Here is a 16677-nt window from a genome sequence, read left to right on the forward strand (position 1 = left end):
AGGGATTGGATGCATTGGAATTCTGCACCGCGGAGGTGAGTTGGAGGGAATTGTTGAATTAACAATGACAATTTAGGATTACAAACAGAAAGTGCTGGAGAAAACAGTGGGGAGAGTGGGCAGAGTTAACGTGTCCAGTTCGCTCTGACTTTTCCTCAGAATTGGAACCTGGGAATGGAAACAAATGTGGAATTCATGGTTCAAATTTGACAGAATCAGCCACATGCTGACCTGAACTGAACACAGCTATTGCAAGGACTGTGGAGCTGGAAGGAGATGTGAGCTCTGGTATTAATTTGCACACAGGAAAGGACATTGCATGGCGGAAGCTGAAATCTTCTCTCTGATACCCAGTGACACAGCTGGCCTTGGATATGAAACATGGCAATGTCCTTAACTGACAACTCTGGGGAAATGGGCTTAAAATGAATATCAATCAAATCCTGCTTGCTGTCACACGCTGGTAAGCAGGAATGACAGCAGTAAATGTGGTAACGGGGCAGCACTGTAAACTGGTGTCCCTGTGTGTGTGTTTGAAGGAGTTGCTTCGCTCTGTCACAACGTCTCCTGCTCGCACAGCACCGGAACATGTTGGGAATGCTGAATGAATGAATGCAAGGAGGCGGCAGATTTGCAGCTACGTATTAACAGCTTGGAGCAGGCTGGAAACCAGCCAAAAGGAAAAATAAACTTTCCAAGGGAAAAGACTTTATCCTGGGGTCAACGACTAACCAATAGATCGGCAGCGATTAGCATACCACACCAGAGCGGCTAGAAAACTTAGAAGGAGGAAAATCCCAGAGTGAGAGAGCTGCAAGTAGAGAAGGATCATACACGAGAAACACTGAGAGACACAGTCACAAGGAGAGATAGAGAAAGTGAGAGAGATTCAGCCAGGCACAGAGCGGGGGAGAGAGAGAGAGAGAGAGAGAAACAGACAAACAGAGAGAGAGTTAGTGACACACAGTGAGGGGAGACAGACAGAGAGAGAGATACACACACAGGCAGACAAACAGGGACAGAGATACAAACACAGAGATACACACATTGGGACAGGGAGAAACAGACACAGGCAGAGGCACACGCAGACGGGGAGAAGCAGGGAGGTAGAGACAGACTCAGAGAGATTCAGACACAGGGAGAGATAGAGACCTCACAGATACAGGGAGAGACAGACAGAGAGAGATACAGGGAGAGAGATAGGTACACAGACACAAGGAGAGACAGAGAGATAAGGACACAGGGAGAAATACATAGAGAGACAGAGGCAGAAAGAGATAGAGACACAGACACAAGGAGAGACAGGGAGAGATAGAGACACACACAGAAACATAGGGAGAGGCAGAGGAGGAGACAGAGAGTAAAGAGCCGGGGGCAGACATCTCTGTTTGGGATCTGTAAAGACAGCTGGAGTAGCTCACTCAAGAGTTCTGAGGGAAGGAAAGTTACTCTTTCAAAAAAGAAATCGAACCGCAGTGGAAAGCCGGCGACCAATGGCAGCAGCAGGTTACTTTGTCTGGATTTGTATCTTTCTGCCTACATTTACCGGAGTGTCAGCGAACCCACCGTCCAGTCCAACAGGTAAAGCAATGACCGTGGTTCATTATTTCATTCAGCACCTCAAATCATAGCACTCAAACGTTAACTTCAAATCAGCGTTGTGTTTTCAATGACACTTATTCATAGATGACATGGGTTAGAAAAGATCAACGTGTCAGAGAGTTTGTTGCTGGTTACGCAGCAGCAGGTGGTTGAGGTCTCTGTCTGTTTTCACCGATCCCTTATCAATACAGAGTTCCTGCCAATGTCAGGGGCTGGCGCTGACCGATGGTAACCTCAGTCCTTAGAGAGTGGAACTGTACAATCTCCTCCCTCTGCTCAGCAGCAGCTCTGAGATTGACAGGCGCATGGCGCCTGATATCCGCCACGCAGCCCATATAACCTGGGCGACACACTTACACCTGCAGCACTCACGTCCAAATATAAATAACGTCAGTAAACAAAATATAAAACTGTAACACATACCAAGCTTTTAACACTCATAGAATAGCAACTGCAATACATTCACTTTTCAAAGTGTAAGCAGTCTTACAAACTGTAAGTTGCAATCTGTCCCAAATGTGTTCACCCTAATACAGTCAGGTCAAATAAATTGCATTGCAGCCTCAAACAGTAATCTGTAGTGCTAACACATCTAAACATCAAAAGTTCCAAGTAATGTCATAAATCAAACTGTAATGCATTTATACTTCAGCTATAGTAAACTGCAATCATTCTAAACTTTAATACATTCACAACCGAAGGTATAAACCACAAATATAACAGTAAACTGCAAAACAATTATATTTCTAACCAAACTGAAAAACAAATATGCATTAGGAGAAGCTCTAAATTGCTAAACAATCACTTGTAACTTTAGACAACAATTTGTAGAGCCTGGATGAACACAGCAGGCCAAGCAGCCTCGGAGGAGCGGGAAGGCTGACGTTCTGAAGAAGCATCTAGGCCCGAAACGACAACCTTCCTGCTCCTCTGATGCTGCTTGCTCTGCTGTGTTCATCCAGATCTACACCTTGTTACCTCAGATTCCCTAGCGTCTGCAGTTCCTACTGTCTCTATACGTGTAACTGGAGACTACTGTAATACAGTCACAAACATAGAGTTGCACAATTGGCACACCAACTGTATGCTGCGAAACTGTTTCATGCCTAACAAAAGTTAGTAACACCATTGGAAAATCCTAATACGATGAGGCAGAATTAACATGCTTTTTTGAAAAGGAAATTAGGTTTTATAAATCTATCTGTGTTGTTCAGGGTTTACCTAGCAGCACTGATAATGGGCAATCAGATTTCCTTTTCAAAAGGCATTCAATGAATTACCACAGAAAAGACAGTGCAAGATAAGGGCTCCTATGTGGTATTTAATTATCACAGAGGATTGATTAAAGGGTAGAGAGCAGAGTCAGAATAAATGATCACTCTGAGGTTAACAACTTCTCTCTGGAGGTGCAGCTCCAATAAAATAATGTTTAATCTGAAATAATTGCATTGCAATGCTTTATATTATGATCCATGGTTAAATAAACAACTGACTTAAAGCACTCAGCTATAATATTTACGTTGCAAACTACCATCTCAAATGGCCAATCCTACTTTTGCATCATCCTATTCAGTTCACAATTATTAACAGCGAATGGTAAGTTGCTCAATTCAATTAGTTTGAAGTTTCGGCAATTTTTTTTATATGCGACAATCATAAACTCAATCGATCATGATGAGAGCAGTGGAAATTCAAACACACTGTAGCTTCTCCAGAATGAAAAGATTTTGTTTGAATTGGAGGGTTTGAGCTATAGGGAGGGGCTGTATAGACTGAGGCTATTTTCTCTGGTGTTCAGAGGCTGGGGGCTGATCTTGTAGAGGTTTATAAAATCATGAGGGGCATAGAAACAGTGAATAGCCAAGGTATTTTCCCCAGGGTGGGAGAGTCCAAAACTAGAGGGCATAGGTTTAGGGTGAGAGGGGAAAGATTTAAAAGGGACCCAATGGGCAGTGTGTATGGGATGATCTAGCAGAGGAAGTGATGGAGGCTGGCACCATTGCAACATGAATAGAATTCCCACAGTGGGAAAGGTTTAGAGGGATATGGGCCAAATGCTGGCAAATGGGGCTAGATTAATTTAGGATATCTTGTTAGCATGAATGAGTTGGCCTGTTTCTAAACTGTACAACTCTATGACTATAAATTGTCTGGAAACTATTTGAGCAGACCCAGACAATTCACAGCAACTTTACTCATTGAGTGAAAATGTGGAAGGTATGCTATTTGGATAAGTAAAACAACCTTTAATATCACCTTATAATGTTTCAGCTCTGTTTTCTGCTTCAGGTTAGGAGATGGTGTGTTGTGAAACCATGCTTTCTGAAAATGACTTTATGAATTTATGAACAAGCCACAAATTGTATTTTAAAATGACCCAAGCTACATTGTAGTGCCTTGGATCACAGTCAAAGATGGGTGTACATTTGCATTATGGTGCTTTCTGCTTTCTAATGTCATTACTAGCATCTGCAAAGCTTTACTAGGAGCAGTCGAAGGGTATGTATAAGGGCCATCTGCTACCCAATAGCAAATTATTCAGGTGCTTAACTGGGTGAAGTGAAGCCGCTGTGCATAATTACTCGGGCTCTGGCTATGAAAGGTATTTTGTTATCCAATCATGTAGACCAGACACATGGAATCCACTAGACATGACCATATTTGGGGTAACTGGGCAGTAGAAGAGAGAGACTAATGTGTCAAGCCAGCTAAGTCTTTCCATGTTTAATGACCTGTCTCCTCTGTAGACCAGGGCAAGCACAGGAGTTTCTGTAGAGGTAAGGATCTTGTGTGGCATGAGTTTACCTCCAGTAACACAAAACAAAACTGGGGGTGGATGCTTTGGTTTTGGAGAATCCAATACACAGTTTATTACAATTAATTATTATTTACATACAAGCCTGAGCCAACTTTATTTTTATTCAGTTGGGGGAGGTGGGCATAATTGGCTGGGCCAATTACTATCCATTGTAATTATACAGGAACTATGTGGATTGTCGGTGCCATTTCAGAGGGCAGTTAAGAGTCAGCCATATTGTTGTGGTCTGTACCCATGTGTAGGCCCAGACCTGGTAAAGACTGCAGGTTTCCTTCTATAAAGCATATTAGTGAAGCAGATATCTGTTTTAAACCACAATTGATGGGGATTGGAAGGTTATCATTAGGCTAGCTTTTAATTCCAGATATTTTTAATTGAATTCTCATTTTGCCATTTGCATTGTGGGATTGAAAGCCAGAACTGAGAACTTTGGCCTGATATCTTGGGTTGCTAGTGCTGTGACACAACACAACCCACACTTCCTGCAGTGAAATATAGCCGATTACTGTTCCCATTCAGCCCATGGTGTCCCATCTCTCCAGTTTTCTACATGCCTTGTCACATTCATCCATTGTCTAGCCACCCCCTGTCCCTCTACAAATGTGCATCGCAACGTTGAAAATCAATTTCATCTCCACTTCTCCATATCTCCCATCTCTTTGTTCAGTGAAACCATTTTGGCTCCTACACCAATCCATATTGACTTGCTTACTTACTTCAACCTGGTCTCCTGCCCTAAAATTATCCCATTACCCTTTCAAATCCTGTGAGCATATTTACTGCAACACCATGAGGAATTGTTCTTAACTCTTGACAGGTCCTCAAACTGAAAAGGACTACAGCAAGGTCCAGACAAAGTTTTCCCTTCGAACTGCCTTGGATCCAGAGGAAGACTCCTGCTACTTGATCCCTGGCCAGCTGGAAACTATCAGACAGTGCAATTTCAACCAAACTGCTAGGACATTCTTGGTCATACATGGATGGACGGTATGTTGGATCAAAGATCTTCTTAAAATACCCTCCGGCATTCTCTCTGTGCATTCAGAAACTGGACTTGTTCATGTCAGCCTCATTAAAGCAATACACATTCATAACAAATATTGTCACAATAAACCACAACATTAACTGGAACTTAGAGGCCAAAAGTGCACAATTAACCACAAAACATTCCAAATCCGACATCAATACTCCCCTTGCACATGCTCCCCCTCAAACACATTCACCGTAATCTGATATCGGCGCAGTGGCTCAGTGGTTAGCACTGGCTCCTCACAGCACCAGAGACCCAGGTTTGATTCCACCCTCAGGTGACTGTCTGTGTGGAGTTTGCACGTTCTCCCCATGTCTGCGTGGGTTTCCTCCGGGTGCTCCGGTTTCCTCCCACAGTCCGAAGATATGCAGGCTAGGTGGATCGGCCATGCTAAATTGCCCATAGTGTTCAGGGATTTGTAGATTGGGTGGGTTATTAGGGGGGTAGGTCTAGGTGGGATGATCTGAGGGTGGGCGTGGACTTGTTGGGCCGAAGGACCTGTTTTCACACTGTAGGGTTCTATGATCTATGACGTTCCACTCAAACACGCCCCCCCAATCCTAAATCAATGCTCCCTCAAACACACCCCACACTCCAATATTAACATTTCTCCATGTTAGGCTGACCCATTTTGACTGTGTTTTCCAGCCAAAACTCACATACTGGTTTATACAGCGTTTTGGAGCAAGACAGTATTGCCTTGTTTATTTTTATGTTTGATACGCACGCTCTCTAGGTCACAGGAATGTTTGAAAGTTGGATTCCGAAGCTAATCCTTGCCTTGTACGAGAGGGAGGCAGACTCCAATGTTATTGTGGTCGATTGGTTAACCCGAGCTCACCAACATTACCCGGTTGCCGCTGACAACACCAAACTGGTTGGCCATGATATAGCCCACTTTGTTGAGTGGTTGGAGGTGGGTCTGCTGTTTGCATATTTTCTGCGTTTGCCACAGTTAGCACGTTGGGATCTCACTCTGCTGCCACAAATAGCAACTGGACCCAATGAGTTCAGCGTTTGCTCAATTTGCCCTGAGTCCTGTACCTACTGGAGGTACCTCCTTAAGGGGAGGTGATGGCCTAATGGGTTTATCACTGGACTGTTAATCCAGAGACCCAATAACGTTCTAGGGACCTGGGTTCAAATCCTGCCACGGCACATGGTGGCATTTGAATTCAGCAAATATCTGGAATTAAGAATCTAGTGATGACTGTGAATCTATTGTTTGTCTGAAAAACCCATCTGATTCACTCATGCTGTTTAGGGAGGAAACTGCTATCTTTACCTGGTCTGGCCCACATGTGACTCCAGATTCACAGCAACATGGTTGCCTTCTGGATGAAGGGACTGGGGGCATTCTGGTGAAGTTTGCTGATGATACGAAGATAGGTGGGCAGGCAGGTAGTACTGAGGAGGTGGGGAAGCTGCAGAAAGATTTAGACAGTTTAGGAGAATGGTCCAGGAAATGGCTGATGAAATTCAACGTGAGCAAATGCAAGGTTTTGCACTTTGGAAAAAAGAATACAGGCATGGACTATTTTCTAAACGGTGAGAAAATTCGTAAAGCAGAAATACAAAGGGATCTGGGAGTGTTGGTCCAGGATTTTGTAAAGGTTAACTTGCAGGTAGAGTCCGTGATTAAGAAGGCGAATGTAATGTTGTTGTTTATCTCAAGAGGGTTGGAATGTAAAAGCAGTGATGTGCTTCTGAGACTTTATAAAGCTCTAGTTAGGCCCCATTTAGAATACTGTGTCCAATTTTGGGACCCACACCTCAGGAAGGACATACTGGTGCTGGAGCATGTCCAGCGGAGATTCATACGAATGATCCCTGGAATGGTAGGTTTAACGTATGATGAACAGCTGAGGATCCTGGGATTGTATTGATTAGAGTTTAGAAGATTAAGGGGAGATCTAATAGAAACTTACAAAATAATGTATGGCTTAGAAAGGTTGGACGCTGGGAAGTTGTTTCCATTAGGCGGGGAGACTAGAAACCGTGGGCACAGCCTTAGAATTAGAGGGGGTAAATTTAAAACGGAAACGAGGAGACATTTCTTCAGCCAGAGAGTGGTGGGCCTGTGGAATTCATTGCCACGGAGTGCAGTGGAGGCCGGGACGTTAAATGATCTCACAAGGAATCAAGGGCTACGGGGAGAGTGCAGGGAAGTGGAGTTGAAATGCCCATCAGCCATGATTAAATGGCGGAGTGAAAACAATGGGCCGAATGGCCTTACTTCCATTCCTATGTCTTATGGTCTTACTGTGCACCCAAACTGACAAACATACCTTTAGATCTCACCACAACCATTAATTAACAAATGAACAACAGACTGATGAATACAGGACAGTAATACTGTGGATGTAATTGTACTAGAAGGGAGACTTGCATTCATTTAGTGCCTTTGACCTCCTCAAGTCATCTATCCCAAAGCACTTTTGCAATAAGTGGTTCTTTTTGCCTTAGGCAGTGCTTCAGGAGCAAGGATAACTTGCTTTTTCTGGTTTGCTGGGCTCAAAGAGAGCTGCTTGGTCCATGCTATGCCACCCCAAGGGATTGTTTCTGTTTGAAGGCCCAGGCCTGGACAGGCCGCTCGGAGGTTTATGTGCTCCCCCTGGTGGCTTGATGTTGCCTCTACATGTTTCCTGCAAAGTTTCTCAATGGCTTGGCCGCCTTCCTGAATGAATCTTTCCAATTTTGTCAAACCACAAGCCAATGGGAATGAGAGATAATGCGAACTGCAGATGCTGGAGAATCCAAGATAATAAACTGTGGAGCTGGATGAACACAGCAGGCCAAGCAGCATCTCAGGAGCACAAAAGCTGACGTTTCGGGCCTAGACCCTTCATCAGAGAGGGGGATGGGGAGAGGGTTCTGGAATAAATAGGGAGCGAGGGAGAGGCGGACTGAAGATGGAGAGAAAAGAAGATAAGTGGAGAGGAGAGTATAGGTGGGGAGGTAGGGAGGGGATAGGACAGTCCAGGGAAGACGGACAGGTCAAGGAGATGGGATGAGGTTAGTAGGTAGGAAATGGAGGTGCAGCTTGAGGTGGGAGGAAGGGACGGGTGAGAGGAAGAACAGGTTAGGGAGGCAGAGACAGGCTGGACTGGTTTTGGGATGCAGTGGGGGGAGGGGATGAGCTGGGCTGGTTTTGGGATGCGGTGGGGGAAGGGGAGATTTTGAAGCTGGTGAAGTCCACATTAATACCATTGGGCTGCAGGGTTCCCAAGCGGAATATGAGTTGCTGTTCCTGCAACCTTCGGGTGGCACCATTGTGGCACTGCAGGAGGCCCATGATGGACATGTCGTCTAAAGCATGGGAGGAGGAGTTGAAATGGTTTGCGACTGGGAGGTGCAGTTGTTTATTGTGAACCGAGCGGAGGTGTTCTGCAAAGCAGTCCCCAAGCCTCCGCTTGGTTTCCCCAATGTAGAGGAAGCCACACAGGGTACACTGGATACAGTATCCCACATTGGCAGATGTGCAGGTGAACCTCTGCTTAATATGGAATGTCATCTTGGGGCCTGGGATGGGGGCCAATGGGAGTCACTGGGATACCTGACCTCTTCAGGAACGTTTTTTGAGGACATCCCCAAAGAGTTCCTGTGAGGGTGCCGCTCCAGGAGTCTGCTTTTAGATATGTGCCAGACACACAGGGCTGGTTTTGTGGATTACTGCTTCATTGCTGGGTAAGTTGGCATGGGAGAAAATGCAGTTTTTAGACCGTTGTTATTGGCACCAGAAGGCAGCCCTGATAGGACTTGGGCAGAGCCTGCCATAGATCGTCCCAATCTCTGAAGTTTATAGGAGCACCGGGTCTCTGCTGCCCACTTGGTCCTGGGTTTGAAGCCCTGGTTCTTCAGTACCCTTTCTCTCAGTCAGCTGTAGACACGTTGGAGGTGACAATGACAAACTCCATCATCTCTGTCTGCCAACATCATGAGGAGGCTCCCAAGGTAGACAAAGTGGTTCATGTTTTCTGGGATCACACCATTGATCATGATCCAACAAACAAATGAACACGCAGAGAGCCCTAGTTAGACCACTGCGAACAGTTTTACCTTGGGAAGAATATATTGGCATTGGAGGGAACACACTGTGTCTGCCATAATCAATCGAGGGATATATTTTCTGGAATTTATACATGGCTTGGTCAAAGATTTCAGCATAACAAGGTATTGCGTTTCAAATGGTAAGGGAGTTCATGCTGGAGGAACATAATAGCTCAGGAATGGAATGGAATGGAATTATGATCACATTCTCATTTAAAGCCTGGGAGAAATTTGGAATTCTTGCCACAAGCAACATTTGATAAGTGGTTGATTGTTATTTTTAAGACCTAGTTTGGGAAAAGATTGAAATTAGAGATTGTGAAATATCATTAGCTCCTCAGCTGGAAAATAACAATTAATGGATCATAGCCTTTAGCCAGGGAAGGTGATTATTTGTTAGCTTCTCATTCTCAATCCCTATTTTCCTTCCAAATGGGGGCAATGCTCTATGTGAGGATGAGCTGCAGATTGGGAGGGGGAGTCTAAGGGGGCAGAGTCAGATGGGGGCAGAGTCTGAGCTGGTGATGTGTTGGGTCTGAGGAGTATTAGAAAGAAAGAGATCAGATCTCTGAGCCGATCATTCTCTCAGCCAGCTTCATTGACCGAATAACAATGCGTGAAGCTGGATGAACACAGCAGGCCAAGCAGCATCTCAGGAGCACAAAAGCTGGTGGTTCGGGCCTCAACCCTTCATCAGAGAGGGGGAAGGGGAGAGGGTTCTGAAATAAATAGGGAGAGAGGGGGAGGTGGACCAAAGATGGATAGAGGAGAAGATAGGTGGAGAGGAGAGTATAGGTCGGGAGGTGGAGAGGGAATAGGTCAGTCCGGGGAGGATGGACAGATTAAGGAGGCGGGATGAGGTTGGTAGGTGGGAAATGGAGGTGTGGCTTGAGGTGGGAGTAGGGGATAGGTGAGAGGAAGAACAGGTTAGGGAGGTGGGGACAAGCTGGGCTGGTTTTGGGATGCAGTGGGGGAAGGGGAGATTTTGAAGCTTGTGAAGTCCACATTGATACCATTGGGCTGCAGGGCTCTCAAGCAGAATATGAGTTGCTGTTCCTGCAACCTTCAGGTGGCATCATTGTGGCACTGCAGGAGGCCCATGATGGACATGTCGTCCAAAGAATGGGAGGGGGAGTTAAAATGGTTTGCGACTGGGAGGTGCAGCTGTTTATTGCAAACTGAGCGTAGGTGTTCTGCAAAGCGGTCCCCAAGCCTCCATTTGGTTTCCCCACTGTAGAGGAAGCCACACGGGTACAGTGGATGCAGTATACCACATTGGCAGATGTGCAGGTGAACATCTGCCTGTTATGGAAAGTCATCTTGGGGCCTGGGTTGGTGGTGAGGGAGGAGGTGTGGGGGCAAGTATAGCACTTCCTGCGGTTGCAGGGGAAGGTGCCGGGTGTGGTGGGGTTGGAGGGGAGTGTGGAGCAGATAAGGGAGTCGTGGAGAGAGTGGTCTCTCCGGAAAGCAGACAAAGGTGGGGATGGAAAAATGTCTTGAGTGGTGGGGTCGGATTGTAGATGGCGGAAGTGTCGGAGGATGATGCGTTGTATCCGGGAGGTTGGTGGGGTGGTATGTGAAGATGAGGGGAATTCTCTTAGGGCGGTTATTGTGGGGGCGGGGTGTGAGGGATGTGTTGCGGGAAATGCGGGAGACACGGTCTAGGGCGCTCTTGACCACTGCGGGGGGGGGAAGTTGTGATCCTTGAAGAATGCGGACAACTGGGATGTGCGGGAGTGAAATGCCTCATCCTGGGAGCAGATGTAGCAGAGGCGAAGGAATTGGGAATAGGGGATGGAATTTTCGCAGGAGGGTGGGTGGGAGGAGGTATATTCTAGGTAGCTGTGGGAGTCAGTGGGTTTGAAATGGACATCAGTTTCTAGCTGGTTACCTGAGATGGAGACGGAGAGGTCCAGGAAGGTGACGGATGTGTTGGAGATGGCCCAGGTGAACTTGAGGTTGGGGTGGAAGGTGTTGGTGAACTGTTCGAGCTCCTCTTGGGAGCAAGGGGCTGGTTTGTTCATTCCTATAGTGATGGCTGGGGCGAGTCTGTTGCTGGGGCATTACAAGAGTTATTCTGGAGAGATTGGATTTAGCTTTACAATGGTCAAATGCAGGCTCTGATCCCCGGAAAGTTCAATACAGAGGTTCCCATGTAATATAATGGTCAGCTCATGCTGTTACTGTAACTGACCAAGTGACACACACTGTCCAGTTGAGGACACCTGACCAGATATTGACTGCCTGGGAACTACTAACCCAGAGAGTGAACGCCCAGGGACTGATTGAAAATCTGGTAATTGTCTCTGTAGCTCGTGGTCTTATCAAAGGTATTTCATGCTTTGTTTTAATGTTAAAAATATACTTTATTCATGAAAACATCTCTTTGTGTACGTACATTGTTACAAAAGTAATTTGGTTCTGTACAGTTGCAAGTCAAGTAAATAAACAAAACGTTGGACTTTGACTCTATCCAAAAAAAGACAGACCTCTCTTAGAACACACAGTACAAATAATTACATATATTTGGGATAATAGGAGGGTCCAATATCCGAACAGACTCCCTTTTACCTTCAGCAGGAAGACCTCAGGCAGTGGCAGTTCCCCATGGGGCAGCAGCTGCCCCAAGCTTTAGTGTGTCCCTCAGCACGTCGTCCTGGACCTTGGAATGTGCCAGTTTGCAATGTTCGGTCATTCCTTTATTTTCCCTGTGTGTGCCTATCTGTTGAATAGCCTGTTCAGTTCTGTGCTGATGCTGGAGTTAAGATGACTGTCTTCAACCACAGCACTTCCACTGATTGTGGCTGACTCAATGAGACTGACTGACTGTGTCCAGGGGCAGGTTCAAATCTCTCCCAGAAACCAACAAATCTCTCCCTATCCTGTGGTTGGGAATATGCTTCAAATAGTTTTTACTCGAGGATCAGAGACGTGCAACACCTGCCTGTGTCCTTGTATATACCGATTAGATCACAAGTTGAGGGTCAACATTGAGAGACCATTGAGTTTAAGTTGATTTGTGCGGTTCAGTGAGCGGTGAGATTGACAACTCAAACTTTACTTCTGTTTAGAATTTTAAAAATTATCCCCAATGTAATGGATTAAAAGTGAGCAAACCCGAAACATTAACTCTGTTTTTTTTCTTCACAGATGCTATCAGACCTGCTGAGCTTTTCCAGCGACTTTGTTTTTGTTCCTGATTTACAGCATCCGCAGTTCTTTCAGTTTTTATTTAGAGAAGAGCAGTTGGACTGAAAGAGTTGATAACCAGCCCTCCTATTCCCGTGTTAATAAGCCGAGGGGCTGAATGGCCTGCTCCAACTTGAGCAATGCTGTTGAGATGAAGTGAAGGAATAAGCGTTTTTTTAAATCTTTTCCTCTCTTTAGGAGGAGCTGAACTTTCCCTCTGAAGAAGTCCATATGTTGGGATACAGTCTCGGGGCACACGTGGCCGGATATGCAGGGAATTACGTGCCCTACAGAGTGGGGCGGATAACAGGTGACAGTATTCATCCAGTCCGGGTCACAGTCTAGTTCAGTCTGGGTCGTGGTCCAGTTCAGCCCGGGTCGCGGTCCAGGACAGTCCGTGTTGAGGTCTAACCAAAAACAAAGTTGCTGGAAAAGCTCAGCAGGTCTGGCAGCATTTGTGAAGGAGAAAACAGAGTTAACGTTTCGGGAGACTGGACCTGAAACGTTAATTCTGTTTTTGCCTTCACAGATGCTGCCAGACCTGCTGAGCTTTTCTAGCACAAAGATAACAAAGTGTGGAGCTGGATGAACACAGCAGGCCAAGCAGCATCTTAGGAGCACAAAAGCTGATGTTTCGGGCCTATACCCTTCATCAGAAAAAAGCTTTTCCAGCAACTTTGTTTTTGATGTTGATTTACGGCATCTGCAGTTCTTTCAGTTTTTATTTAGAGAACAGCAGTTGGACTGAAAGAGTTGCTAACGATCAGGCTGGGAGGGTGAATAGTTGTTAATGAGGACTATTAGTGGCTAACAGTAGATAGTTTGTAATGGCACTTCATGTGGTAACAAGGCCTGGTGTGTAGTGTGGGGGCTAGGACATGGGAGAGTTTAGGCCCTAAAATTATTGAGCTCGATATTGAGTTCAGAGGGCTGTAGGGTCACCAAGTGGAAAATGAAGTGCTGTTCTTCCAGCCTGAACTGAGCTTTGCTGGAACACTACATCAAGCCTGAGGCAGAGATGTTGGCCAGGGAACAGGGTGCTGTGTTAAAGTGGCAGGCAACAGGTAGTTCAGGGTCTTTTTTGTGAGGCGGTCACTCAGTCTAAGCTTTGTTTCCCCAGTGTAGAGGAGACCACATTGTGAGCAGCGAATACAGTAGACTAGATTGTGGGAAGTGCAAGTAAAGTGCTGTTTCACCGTAAAGATAGGTTTGGGCCCTTGGATCGGGGGAGGGAGGAGGTTATTGGGCAGGTGTCACACCTTCGGCAGTTGCAGGGGAAGGTGCCATAGAGCTGTGGGGACGAGTTGGGGTGAAGGAAGAGTGGACCAGGGTGTCCCGGAGAGAGATAAGGGAGGGGAGGGGAATATGTGTCTGGATATGTACCTGCTCCTGCCCCAGTCCCTCAGAACTTATCTCTTCCTACCGTGACTCAGTCTTCTCTTCCTGGCCCAGTCCCTGCCCATGTACATCCGTGATTCCTCTGACACCTTATGCTGGTTTCAACTCTTCCAGTTTGCAGGTTCCAGCTGCGGACTCTTTACCGTGGACATACCATTCCCACCAGGAGCGTCTGAGGGCTCTCTGCTTCTTCCTGGAGCAAAGACCTTAACCATCCCCACTCTCCTCCAGTTGGCTGAGCTCGTCCTCATGCCTCCAACTTGGGTTGTGGTCTCGTTGAGTCTGGGTCCTGGTCTAGGCATATATGTTCCATATATGTCTATATGTTCCAGCTTAACTTCAGTGTGAGTGCTGAGGAGAAGGCTTGGTATGAGCAGCAATGCTCAAATATACCAGTGGAGGGCTGATGGGGGAAATTTACCTCCCACAGCCCAAAATACTGAGGAAAGTTTAGCCACAGTGTGAATGAGTCAGAGCAAAATCACCCCCACCAATAAAGTGGACTGAACCAGTGAGGGTATGATCCACCAATCACAGGCTGATCCTCTCCTTTGCTTGCTACTGATAAGTTCACTGTGAACCAATCATCAACCAAGGCAGAAGATATGGTTGGGGGTGGAAGTTAGGAGTGAGGGACTTCCAATGGAAATTTTGGGGGTGAGAGAGTCTGCAAGAACAGGCTGGAAAGGCGAGAGACCGTTTTAAATTTTTCCGAGGAAGAATACATATATAACTTCAAGTCAGAAAATCTTAAAACCACTAAGCTAATGAATTAGTTGGAAATAAAAGTGGAATCTCTAGTTTAGGGTATTGTAAGCTCGCAAGCTACCCATACTTGGAAACAATGTAAAGAATTGTAGTGTAATGAATTCTGTCAATTGTTGAATTTAGTCCTAAATTTGAGATCAGAGGTGCAGTAAAGAAGATTGTAATTACCTAAAGTCTTCCAGTTTTTTGCAAAACTAGTCTGTGGAAGGTGTGTTTAGGATATTGGTTTATTTGTAAAACATGTTTTGGTTTTTGTGCAGAGATGTCTGTCAGTTAATTTGAAATAAACTTTAGTTGCTAATTTGTTTCTGTTTTCTTTATTACACTGTTCAGCATGGGGGCGAAGAAATTAATGTTTACCTTATCTGTTGTGGATTTGGTTTTATTGGAGGGCTGATAATTATTGATGAATTCTTCTAATTCTACTTCAATGTGAGTCCAAATGCACAAATGACAACACAAATGATAACAGCATTTATTATTATTGATAATTATCACATGATGGATTCACATTCTCATTGGGATATGAAGAGGCAGCCCCTGAAAATCAGAAATTAGCCCCAGAAAATCTCAAAAGCCCTTGACAAAAGAAAAGGAGACCCCTGCATTGAGGGAGAGGGGATCAGTGAACATTGTGGTGCAGAAGGAGTGTCACAGTGAGTGTGGGGGTAGTGGTTCGTGATTGGTGAGTGTGGGACTTCAGTGAGTGTGAGAGGAGTCAGTGACTTTCAGCAAAGTTGATGTTATGAAAAATGATCTCTTCAGAGATGTTCTGAAGAAGGGTCTAGGCCGAAATGTCAGCTTTCCTGCTCTTCTGCTACTGCTTGGCCTGTTGTGTTCACCCAGCTCTACACCTTGTTATAACATATTTATCTGTTTGCATTTCAGATTCATGAACTATTTTTACTTTTGCTACAGAACTGTGTTTGGGCCAGTGTAACCGATGGGGCTAACCTGGGCTATGTTTGGGCCTTTGTGACACATGTGGCTAATCTGGGCTGTGTTTGGGCCTGTGTAACCGATGGGGCCAACCTGGGCTGTGTTTGGGCCTGTGTAACCGATGGGGCCAACCTGGGCTGTGTTTGGGCCTGTGTAACTGATGGGGCCAACCTGGGCTGTGTTTGGGCCTGTGTGACCGATAGGGCTAATCTGGGCTGCGTTTGGGCCTGTGTAACTGATATTGGTGTTGTATTTTTACCCCCTGTACCGCAGGCTTGGACCCAGCAGGGCCGGAATTTGAAGGGGCTGAGGCACATCGTCGTCTATCTCCAGATGATGCTGTCTTTGTGGATGCTCTTCACACGTTCACCCGGGGATCCCTGGGGCGGAGCATTGGGATCCAGCAGCCTGTGGGCCATGTGGATATCTATCCGAACGGAGGCAGCTTCCAGCCGGGATGCAGCTTGGGAAGAATATTGGGAAACATGAGATCACAAGGAGTGTACGGTGAGGGGAAAAGCAGTCATTGGTTTCTCAATGGAAGAGGAAGAGCCTCCATTTATATAGCCCCCTTTTATTATCTCAGGACTCCCCAAAGCACTTTACATCCAATGATGTCTTTTTAAAATGTGGTCACTGTTATGGACGTACACAGAACGGTCCCATTAGTATTAGCAGTCGCATATGCTGTGGTCATACTTAGCGCTTCCTCAGCGCTGACACTCCGACGGTGTGGCCCTTCCTCAGAGCTGACCCTCCGACAGTGCCCGCTCCCTCAGCACTGACCGTCTGACAGTCCGGCGCTCCCTCAGCGCTGTCGCTCCGACAGTGCGGCGCTCCCTCAGTGCTGACTCTTGATACGACCAGACCCCAGGCATGGATC

General features: G+C 46.0%; 1 protein-coding gene across 1 annotated transcript in view; it reads left to right on the forward strand.

Moving 5' to 3' along the window:
• Positions 1-697: 697 nt before the first annotated feature.
• The window catches only part of LOC125465741 (lipoprotein lipase-like), a 38121-nt gene continuing 22141 nt past the window's right edge, over positions 698-16677 (forward strand). Inside the window, exons 1-5 of the mRNA XM_048559519.2 lie at positions 698-1581; positions 5238-5407; positions 6187-6366; positions 12888-12999; positions 16068-16301. Coding sequence (XP_048415476.1) covers positions 1494-1581; positions 5238-5407; positions 6187-6366; positions 12888-12999; positions 16068-16301 — 784 coding nt within the window. The 5' untranslated portion in view covers positions 698-1493. The remainder of the gene's footprint in view (positions 1582-5237; positions 5408-6186; positions 6367-12887; positions 13000-16067; positions 16302-16677) is intronic.

This window comes from Stegostoma tigrinum, chromosome 30, assembly GCF_030684315.1.
Source record: "Stegostoma tigrinum isolate sSteTig4 chromosome 30, sSteTig4.hap1, whole genome shotgun sequence".
NCBI lineage: Eukaryota > Metazoa > Chordata > Chondrichthyes > Orectolobiformes > Stegostomatidae > Stegostoma > Stegostoma tigrinum.